We start from the raw sequence: 27479 nt of genomic DNA, 5'->3' as shown, positions 1-27479 counted from the left end.
GGCGAGGGGTTTTGCTGGTTGTATCCATTTCCATCAAATGAAATCTTCTTATAAAATATTTAAACCAAATAATAAGCATTGCAAGCAGCGATCAACTAATCAGTTCTCATGAGTGAAATAAATTGAATACGCTGGGGCCATCCCAATAAAATGTTTCGTTTCCCATCGCCTCGTCTCTTGTGATGGTGGGTCGGTCGGTCGGGCAAAAAAAGAAAAAGAAAAAAGATGGAACGCTTGAAGGAAGAAAGCCTCGGGTTACGAATGTGAAAAGGTGGCTATTTCGTTCGTTATTTCCGTTATTCTTTCTTTAATCAAAATTAAAGGCAAGGACATCACATAATGTCAATTGTTGATAAAACAAGATCGCGTGCTTGTAAATTAAAGCACTTGCTTCTAATTCTTTGACTAGTGAATCTGCATTTTTTTTTTTTTACTTTTTGAAAAAAATGGGTCGGTCGGGCGATGGGAAACGAAACATTTTATTGGGATGGCCTGGAGCAAAGTGATAGTGATACGAGAGTCTACAGACCGTACCACCGCTGCTTGATGACAACTTACCATATTTGGAAGTGAGCCTCTCGAACATTGTCTGCGCTCTGGTTATGGAGGCGCTTTCGCTTTCGCTTCGTTGTCAGTTTAGCGTGTTTAGAGCCGAGGCCTGCAATCTCAGTACGTAGCGTCACCCTACAAAGAGAAAAGAAAGTTTGTTATATGAGATTGTACTCTCACCCATTATCAAGTTTGCTGATTCTTCGATCCAGTGTGAGTGGTGCAAACGGACGATCAAGGTATGCATGATTTCATTCACGAAGAGTTGACTTGATTTACACGGGAACTAAGGTTATAAATGAACAGTCCCAGTTTGCTTCACAAAGGTTATTGTACGAATGAAGTTGATCTTTAATTTGTTAGATAGGTTAATTTGTTTTAAAGGAAGTCTACATACTTAAGTTTATGTTGATCGCTCACTTATGCCCGGGCTGCTATGCTATAAAAACTTCCGCTTTCAGTTGCAAAAATTTGCATGTAAGCTTAATCAGTGAACTGTTCAAAATAATCCCCTTGGCTTTGAAAATCGGTGTTTAAGTGGTATCCAATTATTTGTGAACGTTTTTTGTAAGGTGTTGTTATTTTGGTTGTATTCATGGAATTTATATAAACGTGAGATAATCAAGGAGCATTTTGCTGCATTGATTATTATTGTTTGGAGCAATGTTTGGAACATATTCATGGGGCGTGAGTAATAATAAACAGTAAGAATTGACACATAATGCTCCTGCATTTGAGTGGAAGTATTATGCGCAGGTATCAGCTGCCATTCTGATCTCCAGGCAATCCCTGGGCACCTAACACCGGTATGGTAATGATTTATAACACAAAATTAATTTGCCCCAGAGATAGGGGGCATTAGAAAGGGCCACCACAGACTAGATATTTAGTTGTGGGCAACTATTTGTTACCGACAACTTAATGTCATGGACAATTAATTCTGTCTCATGGAAGTATTCCACACACAACCTCGTTCCCAGGGTCTCTCTCTCCTGCCCCCTAGAGCGAGAGAGGAGAGACCCTGGTTGGGTCTGGTCACGTGCCACCCAGAATCTGGGTGGTAACAAAAAGATTGTTAGAGGGAGGGGCGACTTAGAATGTATTTTGTCAATACTAAGCCCACAGGAGAGCGGAAAGTGTTGCCACCATAATAAACACAGATTTCACATCACGGCAGTACGGCAATGTCGGACGGTATAAATCTATTGCAAATTAAACGGCGAAAAAATATATTCATCATGCATCCGATAACAGACATCCAAGTTGTTGTGGATTGTATGGTTCTGTCAAGGACTTTAAACATTGTAAAAATCTCATTGCGAAAGCTAACAAGGAGTTGCTTGCTGCGGCCGAGGATGTATACGGATGGATAAACGGCTGATGAAAGTTTTTGAATGGCGCAAATCGAACAGCGCTAGCTGAATGGCTGATGAAGATTTTTGACCGGCACAAGTCGAACGGCTCGAGGGTAGAGCACATATATTTTTGCCTGAGAGAAACAGTTAACGTCGTAATCGTCTGCATTCGTTGTGCAACCATTATTGTTGACAAATGTGTAACGCATTGGAAATGACTTTCAGTGGACATCTCGCTCGTCAGTACACTGCCGTTTGGAATGGATGACACTTGGCACAATTTATAGCGAGTACTTCGTGTTTACTTTATTAAATGCGAGTAAATTTTCATTTTAATAAAACGAATTAGCGGGCGGTAATTTGTCGGCCGCGTTGATTTGTCTTGGGTACTTTGTAAAGCGGCCGCAAAGACGCAAGGAGCTTTCAATTTGAAGCCTGTGAATAAACTTCTTTCTAGAAAATGATAAATGAAGAATAGGGAAGCGAAAAAGCAAAGCTCTCCGGAGTTCTCCCAGAGGGAAAAAACCTCACAGGCCAGGAACAAGACAGTGTATTCCCACAGGAGATATCTTTGGACCTCAAATCAAAAGCGCTTGATATTTGCATATTGTCAAAGATCGTAACATTTTCGAAAACCTTGTTGAATAAAACTCAAGTCTTGAATAAAACGTGCATCAATAATCGAGTATTATAAAAGCGAAGATGCCTTTGGAGCAGAAAAAGAACCGTGACTATTAATGAGGTGTTTGTGAAGCGACGCATAATGTACTAACCTCGTACGTGACCGCCAGCAAATACTAAGCTTCTTTGTTTGTCGTTCGATGCGAGCATAGTTACTATGATGCGAGCGAGTGGATAATTCTTTTGAAAGGATAACTCGAGTTGTTAGAACGGCTGACGATTTTTTAAACGGATATTTCGAGCTGTTAGAACGGCAATCAATCCCGTTCGCGTCTGTTGAACTGTTTTATTTATTATACGAACAGCTATCCCTTTCCAAACTGCTAGCCGTAAGGCACGTTTTCGCTGCAGAGGTCACAGTTACGGACGTTACACATTGTAAATATCTTAGCTTCGAGAAGCGTGATCAGGAATTGCTCGCTGCGGCCAAGGATGTTATGATAAACCTTTTTCACATTGCATCTATCTATCCATTTTGTATGAGGGCGTAGTAGCCTCACTTGGAATGTGACAAAGAACAACACGACAAATTTCTTGACATTAAAGGACCCCTCCCTAATGTTCTCAATTGTCCATGGGACACGTGACCAGACCCAACCAGGGTCTCTCTTCTCTCGCTCTGGGGGGCGGGGAGAGAGAGACCCTGGGAACGAGGTTGTTCCACACATTGGAGTGCTTGTTGTCCAAGTCAGGCAGCCAGAGCTTGGGAACTAATGTTCAATATGCATGATCATGATCCCAGGGGGATGATCGAAGGATTTTTTTGGGTTTGAAATTTTCGATTCCGGGATTTTTTTGGGTTCAGGACAATTTGGCAATAATTTTTTTGGGTGACTTGATTTAAATAGGGGATTTTTTTGGGTATTAAAAACGAACTTAAGTGCCTTGGCGCGGCCTTGGCGTATTTATGGTATGATGAACAAACAAACACGACTGTTAAATTTTTTATGGTTTTCTTTGTGTTATATTATTGCCCCACCTGACAATTTAGGGGTAATTTGACAAGGGATTTTTTGGGGGGTTATTTTTGGTCCAGGGATTTTTTAGGGTAATGTCGGAAGACTTAGGGATTTTTTTGGGTCCTGGGTTTTGCCTCCATTCGATCTTCCCTGTCATTTACAAGCGGGAGTATCCCCCCTGGGATCATGATGCAGTGTTTGTTATTGGTTGTAAAAATGGCAGCCGCCAGTAAAAAGAATGCCCAAGAAAATAAATTTCCTAATGGTTAAAAACAAGATATAGCAGGTGTTATTTGCAATTATATTCTAATTTGCTTCCTGCTCAATGAAATATATATCATTTATCATGCGAATATTTACAGGCAACCACTTTAGGGGTGTGTCAACACAAGCCATGTACGACCCTCTTTATTATATGTCTTACAATCACAAATACATAAATTGGAACATCTGCTAGTACGATACAAATATAATTACATGATATAAGCCAATACAGTAATGATTTGATTCTTATGTACTTTCAAGGCACCTTTTGGCACCTTAAGAGAGGGCACTAATATTTGAGACAGGGCGCTTATTCGGGACATAATATTACAATAACTAACAATAACAGTAACAAATTGTTGAAAGTTCAGTTACTTTTACAAGAATTGTTTATTGTTTATTCCGCATGTACAGTTCGGTGAATGTTTATGAGTTTATCTTTTCGACGTCGACGACTTCAGTAGGGTCAGTTAGCCACAACAGGAGCGCTTTAAGAATAGGGGCGCGTATAAGAATGGGGGCACTTACAAGAATGGGGCGCTTATTGGAATAGGGGCGCTTATTAACAAAAACACATTCGAAGAGGGCGCTTATTCGGAAGGGGCCGGTAATTGGCAGGAGGGCGCTTAATCGAATCATTACGGTAATCGAAAACAGAAATCAACCTTTGTCATTGGGTATTAAATTTAGAGTGGAGACAGCGCAATCAAGGCTGCTGCCTAAGGAAATTTTTTAGGAGCCCTTTGGGCTCCTAACTTAAAAATTTAGGAGCCCAAGCCATTATGTTAGGAGCCCAGCTTAAGTTGCCAAAGACAAATCTGGGGGGGGGGGAGGGGTGGTGGAGGTTACTTAGGCAAATATGTGGTCGACTATGTGGCCTAGCTAGGAGAGGGGCCCAGGCATTAAACCTCCCCCCAACATTATAGCTATAATAGACCCGAATGTCCCCTAGGGGTACTCCCTATAGTGGACTACCGTATTTATTTGATTAAGCGCCCTGGGCGCTTATTAAATTTTTGGATCTTGAGGGTGGGCGCTTATTCAGGGTGGGCGCTTATTCGAGGCTGGGCGCTTAATAAATTTTCACCATTTTTTGCAAGTAGTATGTTTAAGGGCTTCAAATTCCCAGCGGCACACCCCCACCCAAAAATATACCGGGTGCCCCCCCCCCCCCGGGGATTTCATGAGTTGGACTATACAAAAGGGGAGGGAAAACTGGTTTTAAAGTATTAAAAGAACCCTTCATAATGCTTGAACAGACCCACCAAATGATCAAGTCATTTAATAAGTCTTTTTAAGTGTTATTATTCAAGTGAAAAATAAGTAAAAAGATGTAGTATTCCTTTTGTTGGTATGTGAAAGGGGTGTCATCTTCATGAGGGGGCATATGGTTTCTAAAAGGGTAAGGGTCGCTTTCACATACCAAAAATGGCAACCTCGTTCATGAGATCCTGGGAATGAGGTTGCAGAAAGGGTATATAAAAAGGGTAAGGGTACCCTGGGGCAGAGCCTCCCCATAAAACTGTTTTTTACTCTGCAGCAACCTAAGAGACCCAGAGAAAAGAAGTTTGATAAGTCATCAATATCAGCAATATATATTATCTCTCCCCTCTGTTGGTTAAATCACTAGCTGGGCTGGGAGAAATAAACCAACAATGAAAACTGACATGCATTTAGTTGAAAGCACGAAGGGTTAATTCATTTGTTAAGCCAGTGCCAGTCTGAGTGCATTTCATGTACTTTCATTAGTTTTTTCACATAGAAAATCAATGAACATGAAGCAGGAAAATCCAGTTCAATTAATATTTTAGTAATCAAGGTTAAAAAAGAAGCAATAATTAAGCAGGTCAATTTTTCCTAGGTTTAGAAAAAGGCAATAAGAAGTCAAAAACACCTGTGTAAACACTTTAATTAAGTTATGATCTTATCTTTGTTACATGATATAAACCAGTTGACAAAAATAGAACAGAAAATTTAAATTGTGAAAACACTTCAAATTACCTAACTCATCAAATAAGTTGTTTATAAAATTAATGTAGTAACAAAAGCAATTCATTTTATTCAAACTGAACATCTGAGCAGGCAAAAAGCACTGAGGTTTCCAGCACAAAAATTTGCTAGTTACGGATCAATGCCCGAGAATGCTCCTCATTATAAATGCGAAAACATGAAACAGTTCGTTGAAAATAACAACCTTAGTCCACAAAAAAGCGGCAGCAGATATGAAATGTCACATGAAAAGAAAGAGGCATACACTTTATGTTCATTCTAAAGTTAAGCGTTCAATGCTTTATAGATTAAGCTGAATTACATGTAAAACACGCCACGTAAGTTTGTGTACACTTAACAATTATCCTGCGAAATCGCGCGGAATATCGCCTGATACTTAGCCGACGAGGCCGTAGGCCGAGTTGGCTAAAATCAGACGATATTCCGCAAGATTGAGCAGGATAATTGTTTTATTATTCGACAAATTGTCAACGAAACACATTTTGCAGAAAGAAAAACGGTAATTATGCAGCGCTTTACAAGATTTCGGACGAATCTTCGCAACCTACGTATACCGCAGGATATCTGTTATGTACGGATGACAGATATCGTTAACATTTTGACCATATATGGGCAGCGCGCGCATGTGTTGAATAATAAATCACGATATTTGCACGTTGTTTTACGTAAGTTTAAGCCTGTCGGAAAGGTTTTTGTACCAAGCGTTTGCAGATTAAAATTATTTCAGACCTGATCCATGACTGCAGTAGCAAACAGATTGATTTCACTTTTGTATCCGTAAATATTTCTTCAGATTCACTTCGAAAATTTTCCGAAACGTCAACGAAGCAAATGAAACGTAATCCAGAACATAACACATTCCATATTTGGAAGTTAGGCCCAGTCCTAAACACTTGAAAGCGAATGGTTTTCGAAGTTGCTAAATTTTGCAAAGACACGTTACGTACTTGATACGCTAAATGCGAACAATTTTAGCGTTTCCGTTTAAAATGAAGCAGTTTTTTGTTTTAAATGGGATTTTTTATGCCAATGAAACAAGGTTACAAGGAAATTGAAGTCAAAAGATGGGAGTGGAAGATCAATGTTTAGGCGCCCATGCGGGCTCCTTGAACAAAAATTCAGTCGCCCGCACTCGTAACTTAGGCGCCCCTGGCGACCGGGCGCCCGTTAGGCAGCAGCCTTGGCAATATAAATACCAACACCCCTATAATGAGGTATTGTAACAAACTGCTACAGACACCTCTGAGACTAGGTTATGTAACCCATGATAAATTCATTTAGGAGCCGGCCAATGCCAAGGGCAAGCCAGAGGAACCCATACAGTGTACATGTGAGGCTGAGGGCAAAATCCATCTCAAACAACAACACGGGTAAGACTGGGAAATTCAGAATGTATCTACGAGACTCTGCGATAATTATACACCGAATGCAAATATGGCGGACCACTCGGTCGGTGCCTGGGACGAGTCGCATGAAAGCGAGGCTAGTTAGGCCTCGATGTTTTGTTTTGACAAGCTTCCCCAGAAAAGTCTTGCTTCGTGGTCGATCTGGCCTGTTAAGTTTCGACCTTCCTACGAGTTTTTGGGTTCGTGAAGGGAAAATAATCTTCCACAGCAAAAGAAAGTCTTTTGTGAGTTTCCCCTTTCACCTCTGAGGGGAAATCAGGCGATCGCGAAGGAAAGGAGTTCACGACTGTCACGATCGCCGAAGGAACTTTTTAAAGTTCATTACATTTCAGGTTAGAAGATCTTAGAAAATGTGTAAGCAACCACACTTAGCCCCAAGTCGTTCTTATTTGGCTCAATACTTTCACTAGCTTTAACTACAGGGCAGTTAAATTTCATTCGCTTGGTTAGTATTTGCTTTGTACGATTCCGTGCGAGTGTATCGGACGCGAACAAAGCCGGACATGAACAACTTCTTTGGAACAGAGTTTGTCTTGGAAGTAGAGCTTTTCTTTACCTTGGGGAAGGTACTGGCCATGCAACTCGTGCTTGAACACCACCAGACACCACATAAGCTTGTTATTTAAACGATTTTTTCTAAGATCTTCTAACCTGAAATGAAGCGAACAAAATCTCAATCCCGCGGCGATCGTGAACTCCTTTCATTAGTTCGTCGCAACGAATTGCATTGATCCACTTTTCCCTTAGAGCAAACGGTGAACACTTCTATCACTCATCGTGGCATTTAGAACCACAGCAACTCGTAGGCGCAGCGAAAAGAAACACACCAGATCGACGAAATAAGCAAGACTTTTGTAGGAAAGCATTGTCAAAACAAAACACCGAAGCCTCTCTAGCCTCGCTTTCATGTAGCTCGTTCCAGGCACCGACCGAGTGGTCCGCCATATTTGCATTCGGTGTATGCAAGTTGGCAAAATAGACAAAATATAGACAAAATAGAGTTATGCTCCAAACCATGCTTAACAACTGTAATAATGCCAGTAAAATCTCTTCCTGCACCCCTTTCCCCTCCCACCACTAAAATAGGCTTCTTTCGATATGTTAAAAATGCAGCTTGGTTGCGCAGCCTAGAGGACACAAACAAAAGAAATGAATAAATGTGCTTGTAAAATTTATTTTGTTTCTGTTCTCTAGGCCTCACTACCAAGCTGGAGTTTTATATATCAAAAGATAGCCTATTTTAAAAAAAAATTAAATATATGTTAATAGTGGTCATGCACTTAGCTTCATATCTCAACGAGATAGCTAGTTTACAGGCATGCCACTGAAACAGAGGAAACAAATAATTTTAAATGAACATAACAAGGTTAAAAATCCCAACTGGCAGGAGGCAGACCAGTTGGTTATTTACAAAGCATGACCAAGGATTTGAACTCGGGACAACCGAGAAACAAATCCAGCTAGTGGCAAGGGCAGGTCTTGAACCGGGGACCTCTGGATTACAATACCAGCGCCCTAAACCACTCGGCCACGCCTGCCTCGCAGAGTCTCGTAGATACATTCTGAATTTCCCAGTCTTACCCGTGTTGTCTTACCTGCCTCCTTGCAGACATTTCACAAAAATCCCATTATGCATGTGGGATATTTTTTTGGGGGAAACACAGATGTCTCAAACTATCAGAAAACAATTAATTTCAAGAGCCTAGTAAGCAAGCCTGTCTTTACTGTACTGAGCGCTTATCAATGTGTTTTTTTTTTCTCAGCAGGTCACTTGATTTCCAATCCATCAGCTTCCATGTGTAACTAACTGGCCCAGTGTCCAGGGTGGATAATGCTATCTACCAGATAAATCACTATCCAGTGGATACAAGACCAACTGCTCTATCCACTGGATAGCAATTTGTCAGGTGGATAGCATCATTCATCCTTTTTAAACAACTCAGAGGCCTGATGACTGCTGTTGACATCTTGCATGTACCTGACTCAGCACCTGTAAATATAAAGGTGAGTCAGTCACATCTAGTGCCTATGAAGTAAAAATTAATGAATGCTTATTTGAAAGACTTTTTCAAATAAAGAAGAATGGCGTTTACCGTTTTGAAAGATCTTCTTTTGTTTAGGAGATATTCACGTTTTTGTGTTATGCGAATGAGGAAAGTGATGACGTCATAAATTGTTCCACTAAAAGATAGATCACAAAATCAAGGATATCTCTGAAAATATAAAGGTTGTATTTCTGAAACTTGGCATCAGTAGTGGCCTTCCTTAAAGGTACAAGATGGCTCATACTATGATGTAACCATGGCAACACTCTTAGTTCCAGGCTCTTTCTGTCATAAACCAAATATTTCAATTTGCAACCCTTTAAAGTGGGACAGAGGGTCCAGCTTGGAACACACATAATGCCCTATTACCCTAACTCTCCTCATTAGCTTGTTGGGAGTGGATCATCTTTTATTAATACTGGAGATATCAGTAATAATTTAAATAGGTATTTGCAGCAAAACTGTTGCCATGGCAACAGCTTGACAGGTGTCATTTGGTGTCTTTTGTGGTGTACATTAATCGTGCCAAGTTTGAAGAACACAGCTCAAATATTCCAAGAGATATTCTTGATTCAATGCTTCATCTTTTTGTGGAACAATTAATGACATCATCACTTTCCTCATTTGCATAATATAAAAACGTAAATATCTCTAGAACGAAAAAAGATATTGCAAAAAGGAAAACGCCACTCTTCTTTATTTTGAAAAGCCTTTAAAATAAACAGCAATTATTTTTTACTTCATAGGCACTTTTAATCATCAGCTCAATCACTTCAATAGTTTTGTACAGCTGTACTTTTTGCTCTTTTTAATTCAATGCTATTGAAATAAAAAAAATAAATGGGAATTTGCAGTGGCATTTTCCCAGACTGTAGCTCTTCATCCACTGTTTCCTGATCGAATTGGAGTCTAGAAGTGTTGGTTTTTTTGGAGGGAGGAAAACCAGAGAACTTTGAAAAAACCCCTTGAACCAAGGACAAGAACCAACAACAAACTCATCCCACATTATGACACTGGGTCTGGGAGTCAAACCTGGGCCACATTTGAGGCGAGAGGGAGGTGAGTGCTCTCACCACTGCATTAAAATATTCAATAGACTGGATGTCCTAGCTATATATTGGCACAATTTAAATAAAGTTGCTGGAAATAATTATGCATGACAATTGTCTTCTTTAATTTCTACTTTAGGGATCACTCGATCAAGAACCAAACTTTTACTGCATTCAAAGAGTCATGTACAATAATTTTCAATTATTGTGAAAAGTGGTGAGTATCAAAACCTCTGCTGTCACTTGTACTGTTAAATAGATCCAGGTGCATGCATGTGTGGGAGGCTGGGATCATTATTCTCATTGTGCATCTCTCCACCCAGGTGTATAAATGGATACTAGCAAAATTTATGCTGGAGGTTAACTTTGCAACTGACTAGCATTCCACCTGGGAGGGGGGTGGGGGAGGGGGTACTCCTAGTTAATGATTTTATGCCACAGAAACCAGAGTTACACTGTATTATATAGCATCATTGGTCAGTAGACTTAACATGTATTTACACATACAATTTTGTGTCAAGGAATATTACTGATTTATTTGACTATAATGTCACTGCCACATTCCATTCTAGGATTTTGTTAAAATTTGTGCTACTGCATAGAAGTTGATTTGTAATTTTATTTTCATGGTTGCTTTCTAGGAGCATTCTCAAAATCAGTTTATAAAAATGGCAAAAGCAGCAATGAACACTTCTGGTAGCAGTTCAAATGATGTTCCACCTGAGCTAAGTGTTCATTTTCCATCCATAAGAGATATTCGAGCATCACTAAAGGATCCAGATGACACAAATCTGCCTGTTGAATTCCTGTTAGTGACGGTTAAGAACTGTGAGTTCATAGCTTGTTACATGCAGTTGAAAGATCCATTTAGATGCTGGTTTGATGGTGTTGGTTATGTTTACTTTGGAGACATGCCTGCAGGCCAAGAGAAGAAAGTGAAAGTTGCTTTGATAAGATGCTACAAGGGTTCCACTGGTCCTGGCAGTTCTCTGATTACTGTCAAAAATGCCGTCACTAAACTAAGGCCCAAGGGTGTCATTTCTGTAGGAACCTGCAGTGGTCTGAACCCCGAGAAAACCAAGTTGGGAGATGTTGTTGTCTCTGCGAAATTAACAACATATGCATCAAAAATAGTTACCAGTACTGAAGAACAATCAACTGGCATGAGAAGTTATGTTAGCCGACATTTTCTTGACCTCATCAAACATGCAGGCGATGGCTGGGAGGCACCTTTGAAAAACCCTGAAACACGAGAAGTCAAAGTTCATTGTGATGGCGAGTTTTTGAGTGGCCCTGAGCAGGTCAGTGTTGGATGGCGGCGTGACGAACTTGCTAAGTCCTATCCACTGGCGTCTGCAATTGAATTGGAAGGCGAAGGTAAGTTATCGTTTATAAGTTGGTCTCCTGAATAGCCTTATAATTTTATGTGACCCTTCATACAAAAACACATCTTAATTAGAGCTGTTCATTGCGATTTGCTTAAAACCAGGTTTCCAAATTATAGGATTTGTAATTTTCGGAAAGTCGGTAAAGGGTTTCCCAAGGGATTTCCAGACAGTTTTTAAAGAGAACCCCAAAGGGTTTCCAAAGGATTTTAAAAGAGTTTCTAATGGAAGTTTTAAATGGGTTAACAAAGAGTTTCTAAAGGGTTTATTCGAGATGGCTTACCTAATACTTACTGGTATTTTAGGGTGGGCTTATTTGGAGAGACAGGCCTAGGGATGGTATCCGGGTTAGTTGCGCACTTTGTGCAACAAAATCAAACTAAAGTAAAACAATCCGGCAGTCCAGCTGTAATAAAGATTTGTTGCTAAAAATTATCTCCAGCGTGAGTTCTGTTTTTCTTTTAGTTTGAGTCCAATTTTTCTCCCTCCCTATTTGAATGCATTTCATTGACATTAGTCATGAGCACCTGCATACAGTGTTGCCGTCGTAAATTCTCTCAAGAAAAATTTGACTTACATGTATTGCTAGCATGGACCACCATTTTCTTCGTTTAATTAATTCCCTCCACCCATCCTTCATGCAGTCATCAGTGAGAAACAAAGTGTTAAAAGAGTTCTAGGGGCAAAAACATCAGCCAGTACTTCACAATATCCATTTCCAGGCAGTTGGATAAATCTTTACTAAGAGACGAGACTGGAAATTCTGGAAATTCTGACCACTGAAAACTGATAGTTTCTCAGGTTAGATTCCAACCCCCGACCTTCATGTTAGAAGTCTACTGCTTTACCATACATGTATCTTATCAAAAGAGCCTAATTAATGACTGAGGATGATTCTAAACAAGAATCAAACCACTGTTATTTTCAATTATTTGTTTTTTTCGTCCTCAAATTTAAAACTCACACCTGTATCGTTTTGTTTTTCAGGTGTTTTTACGGCTGCATTTGATGATCAGATTGAATGGCTAGTAGTAAAAGGAATCACAGATTATGCTGATGGTACTGAGTGCGTATCAGAGAATTGGAGGCCTTTTGCAAGTGTGATGGCCGCTTCTGTTGTTGCAAATATTCTGAGTGATCCTGTTGTTTTCCAGGGATGGTCCCATTTTAAAGGTAATCATAGTCATCATCATCATCATCATCATCATCATCATCATCATCACTTTGTCTACCCTCGGATTGAATACACAAACCTTGTGCTCAATTTTCTGAGAGTTGGAGCCCTTTCGAGTATCATGGCAGCTTAAGTTGTTGCTACTGATATTTTTAATGAACCTTTTGTGCTTCTCAAGGAGACCAGAATCTCATTAAAACTTTAGTGTACATGTACATTTAATTACACATCCTTGGAGTTTATTCCAATGAAGTGTAGAAGGACTTACAGTATTGATCAATTGATTGATTGATTGTCCAGTGACACTAAACAGTAGACCGGTTGCATATGATAAAATTCCAGTCCTTCAAAAATTAATTAAGCTCTTTCTTTTATAAACTGTTTTTAGTATCTTTTTCGAAGAAAATCAACTTAATAACCTCTTAGATTGCTGTGGTGTTTAAACAATATATTTCTTTCTTCTAACAGATGTGTCAACGGAAGAGCCAAGTACAGCCAAACGCATTAAACTTGAAGGTATTTGTTATTTCGTATTAAAGCTTTATAGGTGCAGGTTACAAATATGCACTGTACATCGATCTGACCTGATTAAGTAAAAGATACCTTCAGAGATCTGAAAACGACTCAAATCTACAATAAGTGACAAAAAGTGTTAACACATTGGTCATTTTACCCCGACCCTTTTTTATTGCAGTACTGTATTTTGTCACTCCCCCACCCTATTTCCCATCCCTCCTCCCATATAAGTGTTGTAGTTTGTTTCTGGTAGTCCTTTGCTACAATCATGCAACGTTGGAGGGGGAAGGGGAATTTTGTGAAAGTGAAGTGAAATTTAAAAACTCGCGATTACAATACCATAAAAAGTTCAAAAAACTTGATTGAAACTACTCAATATCTTTTGAATGCAAAGTATAGATTACAGATTTTTGATCAAACTTGCTATTCATTTGCTCAATCACGGAGTCAAAATCATTGTTAAAATTTTAGTTTTTTTGCTCACCCTGATGAAGGGTGAGCAAAAAACGCTTGTGATTAAACAAATCGGACTCGTTAATCACTCGCAGACTGAATTGGACTCCACTCAGTCCTATTACCAATCTTAATTATGTTATTTCAGTCAAAATCATTGCCCAACTTATTTTTTTCCTTAATGTGAAAAATTGATGCAAATGAGAACTGTTGTGACTTCGTGAACAAGTCCTACAATGAGCGCCAAAAGTGTTGAGACAGTCGGCACTTGTTGAGTACCTTGGACAAATTTTACCCCTCACCCCTTCAATATAACCCCCTCCCCCCCGAAACAATGTTGTATTTGTTATCTGCAAGACTTGCCTCGTTTGAGTACAACATTGAAAAGGGGGGAGGGGGAGTGGTTCAGAAGCGGCAGCAGATTAAAGGTGAAAAAACGGGAATTTTAAATTAGTATCAATTTCATTCAACTGTCTCAAGGACTTTTGACGCCCATTGTCTGAAAGGGAAATCTAGCTTTTTGCAATAATTATAAGTGCAAACTAAGAATCCATGGAAATACAATGTTTCGTGGACTAAGACGCATTTTTCTGATATATAACATAACGGGTTACCACGGGTAACCACGGGTAACCAAACAAATTAAAAGGAATAAGAGTATCTTGTTTATCAACTATTTTGGTTACCCGTGGTTACTCGTGGTTACCCGTTCATTTCGAGAAAAGAGGCCGTTTTTCACATGTTATTGACAAGCTGTTTGTTGAACAATCACGGATAGTTGCGATTCCATTCAATTGCATGCATTTTTACGTGATTAAATGAATAATATCGTCAATAATAACGTGAAAAGCCGTCAGAGTCACGGGCATGTGACGTTTTACGTACCAGTTGCGTGACACCGTCACACAAGGCGATCGTAGGTTCTAAAATGCGCGAAAATAATCGGTGGAAAGTAATATATATTCGATATTTGTACCCTGTCCATTGTTTACAATTATTTAATCCATTGTCTTGTTCATACTTGCAATTATTCTGGAAATTACGCCTTTATCTAGAGACTTCACGGTATCGGAGATACGTCCTCAAAACAGACCAAAGGTTATGAAAGTTATATGTTCTTCTTTAGTGCATCGTCATGTAATTAGATTTACCATGTTAAAAATACTTCTTCTTTAGCTAAGAGATACGCAATGCGTTCTGTCCACAAGCTGTCATAGCATTCAAGTTTGATCTTTCGTGCAATTTGTAGAATCTTTTTCACATTCCGTCTGTAAATAGTCCCTTTTGCCGTGCTTCAAGGAACTTATACCATTTGCTACGACAAAACATTGTCCTGTTCTGAAAGAAACGTGTCTTGCGCTGGCGCCTGCTTACCGCATTAGTTTCTAGACAGTAAATCGACCCATCCCATTCCTTAACCTTGGGATTTTTCTAAGACTGGACCGCTTTTCCCGGGAACACAGTTTTTGGTGGCGTCCGATAGCTTTCCTCGTCACGCACGCTCGATTTTTTCCTTTGCTCTAAGCAGCTTTAAAATGCGATACAAAAATCCCGAGATATTTAAGGTTGTTGCATAATTTATTTGGCACCTAATCCTATTAATTTCTTTGCAAAGCAGACATACGCACGTGTTTCAACACAAATTCTAGCCTTAAAAACGATTTGGCCTTGTTTATGCGCAGGTCTAGCCGATTTGTGACGTCATCGCCAAATTACAATAATCACGATATTTACGCGCTAATTAATCTTTCGTAATGCAGCGCAGTACCAATGTGATCACCTGATTCTAAAGAATAATATATGTTTGTGTCCATGTTATGTAGTTTCTTATTTTCAAGATATACCGAAAATTCATCTTCAGACAATGAGCGCCAAAAGTGTTGAGACAGTCGGCACTTGTTGAGTACCTTGGACAAATTTTACCCCTCACCCCTTCAATATAACCCCCTCCCCCCGAAACAATGTTGTATTTGTCATCTGCAAGACTTGCCTCGTTTGAGTACAACATTGAAAAGGGGGGAGGGGGGGAGTGGTTCAGAAGCGGCAGCAGATTAAAGGTGAAAAAACGGGAATTTTAAATTAGTATCAATTTCATTCAACTGTCTCAAGGACTTTTGACGCCCATTGTAGTTTCCTTTGTGGCAAATCATATTCTTAAGGACTTTTGGTTGGAGGATAATCATCTTCAGGTTAGGGGCTAATCAATTGAATGCTAATTGACATGGTTGCTAACCGAACGGATACCATCTACAGTGCTCACAGTGTAACTTTTTTTTATCTCGTCACTAGGCCACTTTCTTAAATCTTTCTTTTCAAATTGGATTTCTTTCATTGGGGCACGATAACCACTTAAGCGGAAATTATATTTCTCCACAATATAAAACATTAATTCTAAGAAATGTGGGAGTACGAGATAAATTACTGTACTTCAGTGTCGCAAAAAGGTTCGGGTTCAAGAAAACTGTGAAACAGTCACCAAGGAAACTGGTTTCAGTTGAAGACCGTCTGTGGGTCATCTAACTTCCTGCTACACACCAGCATAGGAATTCCCAAACCTCAGTATAATTTCCACAAATGCACTGAGGGACCATGGTGCACGCACCATTTGTGACGTCATTACTTTTCACGGCAGGGAATGCTTTTGATAATCATCTGATAAAGTGAGAAAAAGTTTAGGAAAGCATGCCATAGCAAGCATAGACTGCTCAAAGCCCCTTATTTCAAAATTTTGTTTTGTGCGCATGTCTCAAGAAAATATTTAAAAAAAATTACCTCGAAGTGGTTAGGATCACAGAAAAGTTAGTTTACATGTTCAGTTGAGTTTTGAGAATTTGGCTGCAAATAACAGCCAGAAACCGGCATCAGTTGCGTTCAGTTGGCGTTTATAGGAAAATTCTGGAGTCAAAGGGTGTACCTTTCATTTGTGACTGAACGAACATAGCGCACATTCTTAATTCCTCATCTTAAATGAAAAAACAACTGTAGAGGAATACAAACAGGAAATACACTGTACAAGCGTGCGAACAAGAACGTGAAGCTGAACTGCAAAGTCGTTATTGTAGTGAGAGTTTAGCAGGCGAAGCGCAATGTAATCATGATATATCGAGAGAAAAAGTATCTTTTGTAGTCACATAAAACAGCTAAAAATACGAAAAAAGTACTGTTGTACTGTAATTAAGAATACATCATTTAAATTGGCTCGTAGTGCTCTTGTGTTGTAACTAAAACAAATTTACTTCTCGTTTCTTATGAACAGATTCCGCAAACATTTTTTTGGAATGGTGTCAGTTACAGCTACGCGAGTTTTACAACACCATGAGTCAAGTTAAAATCACACCTTGGGATCCAGACAACACTGTGCATATTGATGACATTTACGTACAGTTATCAATGCTGAGAGATGACAGAAAACCTGACAGAATAACGAAAGAAAAGCTTAACGACTACAGCGATATTTTTGAAGGCCACGGACGTCATCTTAACCCTAAAAGAATTCTCGTGTACGGAAGACCTGGAATAGGAAAATCAACATTCACTCAAAAGATTGCTGTGGACTGGACAAGAGGCGAGAAAGGAATTTTAAAGAAGTTTGATGTTGTACTTTTAATTAAGTTGCGAGATGTTTGCGACATCAACGATTTCTGCGCCATGCTGAAAACTGCTGAACTGTTGTCTGCAGATGAACCAATGGGGATCGATAACTTGTACGAATATGTCTGTCAGAACCAGGAGAAAGTCCTGCTCGTTTTGGATGGTTATGATGAGTACAGCGCTGGAAAATCATCGCCAGTTTATCAGATTTGGAAAGGCAGTAATTTGAGAGGTTGTTGTGTTGTTGTCACCACACGGCCAGTGAAAGAGGATGAGCTGAGAGGGTCAAGTCATGTTCAGTTCGAACTCAACGGGTTCGATAGTGTGGACCAAGTTAGACAGTTTGCGAGCAAGTTTCTCAGTGATCAAAAAGACGTTGAAGAGCTTGTTACATACCTGCGACAACGAAACCTCCGGAGCATGGCGGAGATACCGCTTCTCTTGTTAATGTTGTGTCTACTCTGGAAAGAGAAAGATCGTAAAGGACTACCTACATCTCGGGCGGACCTTTACATTAGATTTATGCAGACTCTCTTGGATCACCTGGCTGCAAAGGATTCAGATGAAGCATTTAAGAGCATAGACGAATACAAAGAGGAATTCTCAAAATTAGGAGAACTGGCATTTTATGCTCTTTTGGAAGACTGCCTTCATTTCAACTTCAGCAAACTGCCCGATGGCGAAGTCTTTAAGAAATTTATTGACGTAGGTTTCTTTCAAGTTTCAAAACTATCAAGTTTGAATCCCAGGAAAATCGTATATTTTCTTCATAAATCTGTTCAGGAGTTCCTTGCAGCCTGGTTCATCGTTCAAAAACTGATGATCAAGAAAAATGAAACTGTCACCTGCCTGTCACAAGTTGACTCTCTTGAAAAGATAGAGAAGATGGTTGAAGTTCTGAAATTCACCTGTGAATTGTCATCAGATGCTGCCCGTGTTGTTCTCAGTCATCTGCGGATCATAGGACAGAAAGAAGGTCTCGCGGCGTTTAACTTCACTAAGACGCCTTCATTAAAGGATTTGTCAAAAGATCAAAGGAAGTTTCTTTCTATTAGTTCTGATTGTTTGTTTTGCTGTTCAGCCTCAGACAGACATGCTTTGTTTCCTTTGTTCCTTAAGACTGTTAATTATGTTCTAATACTAAATAAGGAAGAGTTTCCTATTGCTGCCAGAGACCACTTACTGAAATCAACCATCGGCTTTCCAAACTATGTATTTTTTGACATCGTCGAGATCGGGCTCGACAAACCCACAGCAATAGATGATGACATTTTGTCTATAATGCTTGATTTGAACACTGCCGTTGTTTCGTGTTCGGGGGAGATTAGGACTGTTAAAAAAAAACACCCCAATGTATTAGTAAAAGATTTTTTCCTTAAAAAGGAAGGACAGCAAATGTTCTTCTATCTCACTCGCATTGATAAAGTTTACCGTCACGCTCTGCCTACTGAACTTGTTACTGAACTCACATCAGCACCAGTGTCTCCTCCTCAGAAGCCTGTTGATGACCTGTCAAAGAATCAAGACAACAGCAGAGCGTTGGTTTTGACTGAGAACGTGCCGGAGCAGACTCGGCAGCATTGTCTGTCATTTGTCAGAGACATTGAAATTTACGACCTAACAAGCAAAGAGTTCATGCTTGTGAATAACGTGTTGTCTCTTGTAAAAAGTCCTCGAAATGTAGATATCAAGGGTTCAGTTAACGTCACTCGCTACCACGCTCAGCTGATAGAGAAAATGACGGTTTCTTGTATACAGTTCACTGAAAATCTCCGCAGCTTGACACTTGAAAGGATCAATTTGTCAGCAAAGCGTGGTACTGTCATTGCTAGGTCACTGCACCAGGCTCCTAACTTACAGAAGCTCGACTTGTCATGGAACCCGTTATACAGTGGTGTGAGTGATTTGGCTGAGAACCTTCATCACGTGCCACAGTTGACTGAATTAAAGTTGACAGTAGTCCATATGGGAGAGAAAGAGTGTGAGATACTAGCTGCTTCACTAAAAGATGTAAAGAAGTTACAATTACTGGATTTATCATTCAACCCACTGGGTCACGGAATAATTGAACTGGCTAAACACCTGAACAGTGTGCCTGCCCTGAATGAGCTGACGCTGGCTGGAACACAGATGGGTGAAGAGGAAGCCACAGCTCTAGCTCATTGTTTAAAAAGTTTGACAGAGTTAAAGAAACTTGATTTATCATGGAACCCACTGGGTCACGGAATCATTGAACTGGCTAAACACCTGCACTGTGTTAGTCATTTGACCCAGCTGTGGTTGATTGGAACACAGATGGGTGAAGAGGAAGTATCAGCACTGGCCCGTGCACTGAAGTATGTACCAGAGCTGGGGGTGCTTGACCTAGGGTCCAATCCACTTGGCCGAGGAGTCAGTGATCTGATCCAGCATCTAAGCAATATTCCTAAGCTGAAGTGCCTGAATCTGCGGGATGTTAAGATGACAAAGAAAGAAGCCGAGGAGTTGTGTACAGCAGTACGTGGAACTAATATTTACTTGGACACTGATTACCATGTAAGTGTTTTATTTTTGTTGACATTTGTATCTGCTTTTGTCTTATACCTACTAATACTTGGCAGTATCGATAAGCTGATTAAAAACTGTTTCTACGAGTGGTCTGAATGAAAGGAAATATACTGAGTCAGGAACATTCATAATTGTGTGCAAGCTTGTCTTCTTTCACGAAACAAATATTTGTGAATAATTATCAAAAACGTTTAAACAAAAATACTAAACAATTAAGTTATTCGTGCATTTGATTTTTTAGTGATCTACTGTAACATCCGCCGATGATGGTACAGTGTTTGGCAAAGAAAATCAAGGGCAAAATGTCGCTATGACTAAATAGCGGTGATTTAAAGAAAAATTCTGAAGTCGCTTAAACCATTTGTAACGTTTGTTTTAGGCTACAGCGCAATGCAACAGGGAAAACTCTGTGATCTATAAATAAAGTATCTTTATTTCTTTCACAGCTGTGAAACTCTTCCCCCAAAAGCTATAAATGCGTAAAGTTTTGGCTAAACCAAGAATGTACAAACGATGTATGCTACAATTATAAAAGAAAAGGAGACAGAAAGAAATTTTCTTAAAAGTCCTGTCAGTGTAGCGAGGGGTGTAGTAATAGGAGTATGCCTCGTTCGGAACTTTTAAATACAGAGGAGACAAAAATATTTCTTTCATTAGAAGGAAAACACTTGAGTTTTTATTGTGGTGCCATTGCAATTGGAAATACATTAATTTTATTTCGGCTGACCTGGATCGAGCTAAAAAGCTACAAGTTGTGACATTTTTATAACACAAGAGTATAATGTTTTGCAAGTAAATGCAGATTACCGGGAAAAACAAATCTTATAGGAAGCTTATTTTGTAGCGCCTTTTAAATGTCTTCGTCCTGCGTTGATTGGAAAAATCTTCTGAAAGGATAGTTCTTGAATTAGACATTTGATGTTTCAGTTTGCTTTTTACATTTCTTCGTTGTTATAAAGATATCAAATATGAGAAAACTTTTTTGAGGTGCTCAGTGCTTTTTTATTCATGGTGTGTTGGAGTTTTGATCTCTTCTGTAGGTTAATACAAGTAAATTTAAGAAAACCAACAAAATGCCACGAACCCAACAACATGCATTTACATCAGGCTTATTACATCCAAAAATTTCTTTAGAAAACTAAATCCCATTTATATGAATAGTACAGGCGTTATTAAGTATTTGAAAAGTAGTGTCAAATAATACACGAAAAAATGAAAGTAAAATGATGAACGTCAATGAAAAGCCACTGTATCGTACCATGTTCGCACTAAAATGGCTTCCAGTGTCTCTGATCTTGTAAACACCTTGATAGCCGGGGTATGTGGAAAGCGCGGGGCCGGTGTCACGAAGACCGCAAATTTGGTGATGCATTTTAACAGAAAAATTTTAAACTTCTCTTTGTAGCCAGAAAGATATTTTTTGATGCCTTTTTTTTAATTTTCAGAATCCGCGACCCCACGTTTACTACAGACCCCGGGACCCCTCTCCACAGCACCCTGGCCCCGCGTTTTCCACTAATCCTGATACACTTCTGCACATATCAGTTCGCTTCCCGAGAAGTACTACGCGGCCCAGAAAAAATAAATTTAGCCATTTTCCAAAAATTGAAAAATGAGCGATTTTGTACTAATCCTGATACACTTATGCACATATCAGTTTGCTTCCCGAGAAGTACAACGCGGCCCAGAAAAAAAATTAAATTAAGCGGTTTTTTGTAAAATTGAAAAATAAGCGATGTCGTGTAAACAAGTTTTTCATGAAAATATAGGTGAGATGGAAATAATATGTTTATTAAAAGAACAAAGTCACTTGAAATTGAACGATCAATACCATCGTATAAAGAAAGAACACGGTGAAGTGAAAGTGTTCAAAAATGGGTCCTCGTCAGGGAAATCCGTCTTGTCCGCCATGACCGCGGCGATCCCGGCTTTCTCCCAGACTTCTTAATTGTTGCCTTCCAACGTTGACATATAGTCGTACAGAGCCACTATATTTAATTTTGTATTTCTTTGAGGGAAAGGGGAAGAGTTTTTTTTAAAACGATGTTTTGTTGCAGCTATGCGGAAAAACTGATAAACCAAAAAAAGATTGAAGAAACATTTCATTTCAATTCTGACAAGACTGGTTTTGATGTTATTGCTGACGATCGTTAAAATGGCTTGATTTTGCCTTTCTTGCTCAATGCTTTCTAAGCTTCCCGTGCATACTCCAAGTCTGTCGGAGTAATTTCTCACTCTCATGAAAGCGAATACTTATTGGCCATGCACTATCCAGTAACATCTAGTTTCTCGAATTGTCTCAGAATCGACCTCGCCTAGCGACCATATACATCAGCCCGCAGAGTTCGCTTTCCACTAAATAACCAGTGTTCTGCAGCACGCTTTTCCCAACCCTAAACACTTCTGATCAGTTGTGTTAAAGACATATTCAAAGGCGAACATAAAGAAATTTTTTCTTTGAAATGAATCAGTTATGGCTGCCATAAATTGCCTTGTTGAAAAGCAGAAAAGCCTGCCTTGTTTGTTTGTGTCAAATATCTGCTACGCTGAAAGAAATGTTGGAAAAAATGATGTTTGTTTGTTTTGCAATGCGAAAAAGAATTGATCGTGAAATGCTGTGGCAAAGGTTGAGCTAAAAACTGAGGTCGTTGAAGGTTGTAGAGCTCTCTACAATATAGTCCAATTTTATACAAAACACTTTATGGGTATTATAGCTTAGAATAAAAAAATACTTCAAAACAGGACTTTATGACAATAGTAATATAATAGCATACACAAAAAAGGTTGATCACTTCTTTTATTTGGATCGAGTCACACTATTGATCTTATAGATAACAGGTGGACATTAAATGCTTTTGAGATCCTTAACAGGAATGATTAGCTGAAAAGTATATCTTGGCGTATGCTGTTTTCAGTTACTAAAATTATGAATGCTTTTTTCCATACAGTAACTGTCATATTGTGATGGGTTAATTTTGCTTTCCGCTTTTCGTCTCTCTGATAGGCCTATGAATATGAGACGGGTGGCTATCGACTGCGCACAGAGGCTGAATTAAAACGTGGTGGGCCAGATGTGAATTTAATCCACAAGCCAAATACTTTATTTGCTGATGAGTGAGAGATCAAATAAAAAGATTCCTTGTCACAGAAGCCCGAGGAAATCTGGTCCTGGATGTATCATGATGTATTGGATCGGTAACTCAGCTACCTGATTACTACTGAACTCCAAAAATATTTACTGTAGCTTTTCTGCACAGGTAGAAAATACTTTATTGTCCAGATTCATTTAGGAACTCCAGTTATGCGATTCCAGTTCTTCAAACTAATCAACTGACCATTTTCTTGTTAAACTGTAGTTTATCAGTTCTTCGTCTCTCAATTCATACTCGATCAACACGGCATAGATGTGTGACTCGTGCTACTGAAGCAATATGTGAGGGCGATACTAAAAATTAACCCAAGTATTCTCGCACTATCATGACTTTGAGATTTGCTATCCTTGGATGCCTAGGGCAGGTAAAGGGGCGGGAGAAATGTAAAACGATCGAAAGCTGCATAAGTGATTTTGCGATTTCGTCCGTTTTCACTCTCTCTCACCCTGAGAACGTGCTCCCCCCTCCACCCCCCTGAGTCTCTGAGCATGGAGGCTTAAAACATCTGAATGGAAACGAAACCAACACTTCACTCCAACGTTTAACGAGAGAGACTGGGGGATAATTATGTTTGCTAACGCCAAGCAAATGTTAAGCCAAGGCAAAAATAATTGTTTCTAAATCTATTTATAATGCTGCTGTGGTAAAAGAATATATGTTTACGGCGCCTTTAAAAAAAAATTTGAACTCTGCTTTATCATCGGCTGCAATGTTCTTTGCCGTCATCAATCCTAGCGGACCTATGACGAAACAGAAGTTTACTTCAACGGGTTTAAAAATTTACGTCTGTGGCTTGTGATTGATGGATATGTTTCGTTTATTGTTGTCATTGTAATTACATTTGGCGGTAGTGAAATGAAGATCTCAAGGTAGAGTGTTAAAGGCTAAGTGGAATGGATTGCAGGAAACGTCATGCCGTTTAAAAGCGGTTGTCATTTGATTGTCGCAAAACCAAAATCAAAGCAATCACGTGACTAATGGCAAGAAAACAACACAGTGAACCAATAAACAATCAAAGCAAATACACGGAACCGACCGATTGGTTGAGTGGACGACGCGAGTTTCTTTTTAACCGCTCACCGAGCGTAGTAAAGCGGAACCAAAGCTATTTCAAATTACAGTTGACACTCAAATAAAAATCGGGCTGTTGTTTAAAGCGGTTTTGTAATGACTGTCGTAAAACCAAATTCAAAGTTATCACATCTGATCAATCACAATGCACCCAAATACCATAACAAACCAATCAGAAGTCACAGTAAAACCTTGCAACCGGTGAAAAGCGCGGGAAAAGTCACCAACTTAATTCACTGATGATTTTGGTTTTGCATCTGATTGGCTGAGAAAATAACATGTTTGTCCTTATTGGTCAGTCCAGGTTACACAAGTATTTTGAACCAATCACAAAGCTTAGGAGCGAACACGTGATCACTTTGGACAGTGAATGAATAACCGCTCTAAGTTGTCAGATGTCTTTTGTTTATCAAATAACAAAAAAAGTTAAATTACCAATACTGACTGAAAACTAAAGGAAGTAAATGTGAAAAATTCTTTTTTCATTGAAGTGATGTAACTGGAACTTCACAAAAATCATTTAAATATTTAGGATTGATTCTCGTGTATTATCATCATTAATGATGATTTTCCTAGTGTAAGTGCCCTGCAGTCAGATATATCGTGTTAAAATTCATTTTGACTTGTCAATCCTCAGTACTGATGAGCTTGTATCTTCTCCTAACACTTTTATAACAAGTTCAGTTAGGCAAGTTATCAGAATTAACAAGCTGATCATCTCATGAACGACGTGTTGACTAAAAACCGAATTCTCCCATGGAGAATTGTAGAAAATGTAAGAAAATAGTAAGGAGAATTAACAATCTGATCATGGACTAAAATTGTTCAAGTTTTACTTACAGTCTGTAGGTGTATCTTGCACCGCACAGCAGCGGCTGGTTTAGTTTGAAATTAACATTTTTGTTGACGGATTGGTAGCATGTTCTGAATTATGATTCTTTAGAGTCAGTGAAGATTATTGATTAAACGATACAAGCAAGGCTTCGAGTTCTAAGGGTCGGTTTGTTTCTTCACAAGTGTGAATAAAATCTTAACAAGAGCTAGTTTGAGTTCAAAGCGCGAGTTCGCGTCTTTGCAAGTATGACTAAACGATTCGAGCAAGGCTTCGAGTTGTAAGCGTCGGTTCGTTTCTTCACAAGTGTGAATAAAAAACAAGAGTTTGAGTTCAAAGCGCGAGTTCGCGTCTTTGCAAGTATGACTAAAAGATTCAAGCAAGGCTTCGAGTTCTAAGCGTCGGTTTGTTTCTTCACAAGTGTGAATAAAATCTTTACAAGAGCTAGTTCGAGTTCAAAGCGCAAGTTCGCGTCTTCGCAAGCGCGACTAAAAGTTTCGAGTTCAAAGCGTCGGTTTGTTTCTTCACAAGTGTGAAAAAATCTTAACAAGAGTTCGAGTTCAAAGCGCGAGTTTGCGTCTTTGCAAGTATGACTAAACGATTCGAGCTAGGCTTTGAGTTGTAAGCGTCGGTTCGTTTCTTCACAAGTGTGAAACAAGAGTTTAAGTTCAAAGCGTGAATTCGCAGCGTTCGTGAGTTCAAAGCGTCTTGGCAAGTGCGACTAAAAGTTTCGAGTTCAAAGCGTCGGTTTGTTTCTTCACAAGTGTTGATAAAAATCTGAACAAGAGTTTGCGTTTAAAGCGTCGGTTTGTGTCTTCACAAGTATAAACAAAAAGTAAAGCGAGAGTTCATGAAAGCGTCGGTTCGTCTCTACATAAGTATGAATAAAACGTTTAATAAGGTCTCATTTTGAATCGTTGGTTTGCGTCAGTTTATAAGTATGAATAATTAGTTATGCGTGGTTTAATTTCACGTTCAAAGCGTTGGTTAGTTTCAGGTGCGGAAACCTGTCGTGACGAGTACAAATATGACGCTACCTACTCCCCCAGTGTAGCTAAATTGTCATACCGACAATCTTCCGATTAGCCACGAGCTTTTCCGGTTAGCTTCGACTAAAGTCCCTTAGCGCAACCAAGAACAAAGGGACTATTGTTTAGTGCTTAATCCAAAAAGTTGAAACACAACAATAGATCATTTCTTGAAACGTTCAGCCAATTGTTGTAAAAAGTGTTGACAACACAGTCCACTAAAACAAAATGTGGTACTAACAAAAATTCGGTATTGTGAATCGTGAGAAGAATTTAAATCTGTTGGTTGTACACAAACATTGAAGTTACATTTACAGTGCGACGCGCCTTACCGTGGCCACCCAACAAACTTTTTCACAAGTTAGCCAATCAGGCTGCACGATTATGATTGATGGCCACGCCTCCTTGCAAAGTTTCTAAAATATAATTTACAAAAGCGGGAAACGTTTTGCGGAAGAGACGAAGATTTCAACTTCAATCTACTGATATAGTACATAATTTATTTTTTAAACATATCCGCAGTTGCGGAAATAGTTGTAAGAGTTAGCTGCTGAAATTGACAAAACACCCTCGGCTATAGCAATTTTGGTCTCTTCCATCGCTAACAGTTGACATCTCCGAAGGAATTCCTTTATTTGATGGAAACAATATTCGCATGTATTGAGATGTGGCGAGTACGGTGGCTGGTAAATAAGCTGAACACCATAGTCATTCAAAAGGTCTCTGAGAACTGGCTCAACAAAAAGGCCATGATGAAAGCCACAATTGTCCATAACGACGCAATCCCCGCGTTCAAGAACAACACTTCTGTCTGGTCGTTGTATTTCGACAGCGTCTTCAAAAAAGTTTAGCAATTCAAATCCATTCGACGGGCCGTCAATTATATTAAAATAGTCTACTCCAAGGGCAGAGTGGAGCAAGTTGATGGTGAAATTGGCGTTTGAAGCGTATCGTTGAAACTCGATTTCTTTCTCACCAACTGTGGCGTTTCCGTAGCTACGATTTCCAGTAGTTTTTATCACACTTGCCTCATCAAAAAAATGAATTTGGTTCGGTTGAAAAGTAGAAATGGCATTGAGATACTCATTTTGGCGGACGATGTTTTCAGGAGTATTGCTTTCTAACTGTGCAACCGAGAGCTTCTTCTTGCTCATGATCAAGTCACGTCTTAATCTTTTATTTATTTGAGAGGCGCTCGGCAAGTCGTCCGCGTCTACAACTCCATCTAACAAGAGTCTTTCCTGGATTTCGGAAGCATGAATACTTGGTTTCATAACTTTCTCGACAGACACAAATTCTAGGACTTCAGTGGTAACTTTTGGCACCAAAAAACTAGTACGAGGAATTCGCGTTGAAATATTTTTATCATCGTACTGTTCAAGGACGTTTTGGACGTGGCCCCGGCTTATTCG

The 27479-nt window shown here is 39.3% G+C and overlaps 2 protein-coding genes across 4 annotated transcripts in view; both read left to right on the top strand.

Moving 5' to 3' along the window:
* LOC144650580 (NLR family CARD domain-containing protein 4-like) overlaps positions 1 to 27479 on the top strand; it is a 220886-nt gene that overhangs the window by 34417 nt on the left and 158990 nt on the right. The gene's annotated exons all lie outside the window — the stretch shown is intronic.
* Positions 574 to 27466, top strand: LOC144650583 (NLR family CARD domain-containing protein 4-like). The gene is made up of 10 exons (XM_078510292.1): positions 574 to 788; positions 7100 to 7188; positions 8991 to 9228; positions 10458 to 10535; positions 10960 to 11695; positions 12691 to 12876; positions 13346 to 13393; positions 17103 to 19972; positions 22989 to 25461; positions 25571 to 27466. The coding sequence occupies exons 5-9, from the start codon at positions 10987 to 10989 to the stop codon at positions 23100 to 23102; spliced, it is 3927 nt and encodes a 1308-aa protein (XP_078366418.1). The 5' UTR covers positions 574 to 788; positions 7100 to 7188; positions 8991 to 9228; positions 10458 to 10535; positions 10960 to 10986; the 3' UTR covers positions 23103 to 25461; positions 25571 to 27466.

Source organism: Oculina patagonica, chromosome 4 (assembly GCF_052425735.1).
Source record: "Oculina patagonica isolate OP01 chromosome 4, crgOcupat, whole genome shotgun sequence".
NCBI lineage: Eukaryota > Metazoa > Cnidaria > Anthozoa > Scleractinia > Oculinidae > Oculina > Oculina patagonica.
This window is presented reverse-complemented; position numbering and strand designations above follow the sequence as displayed.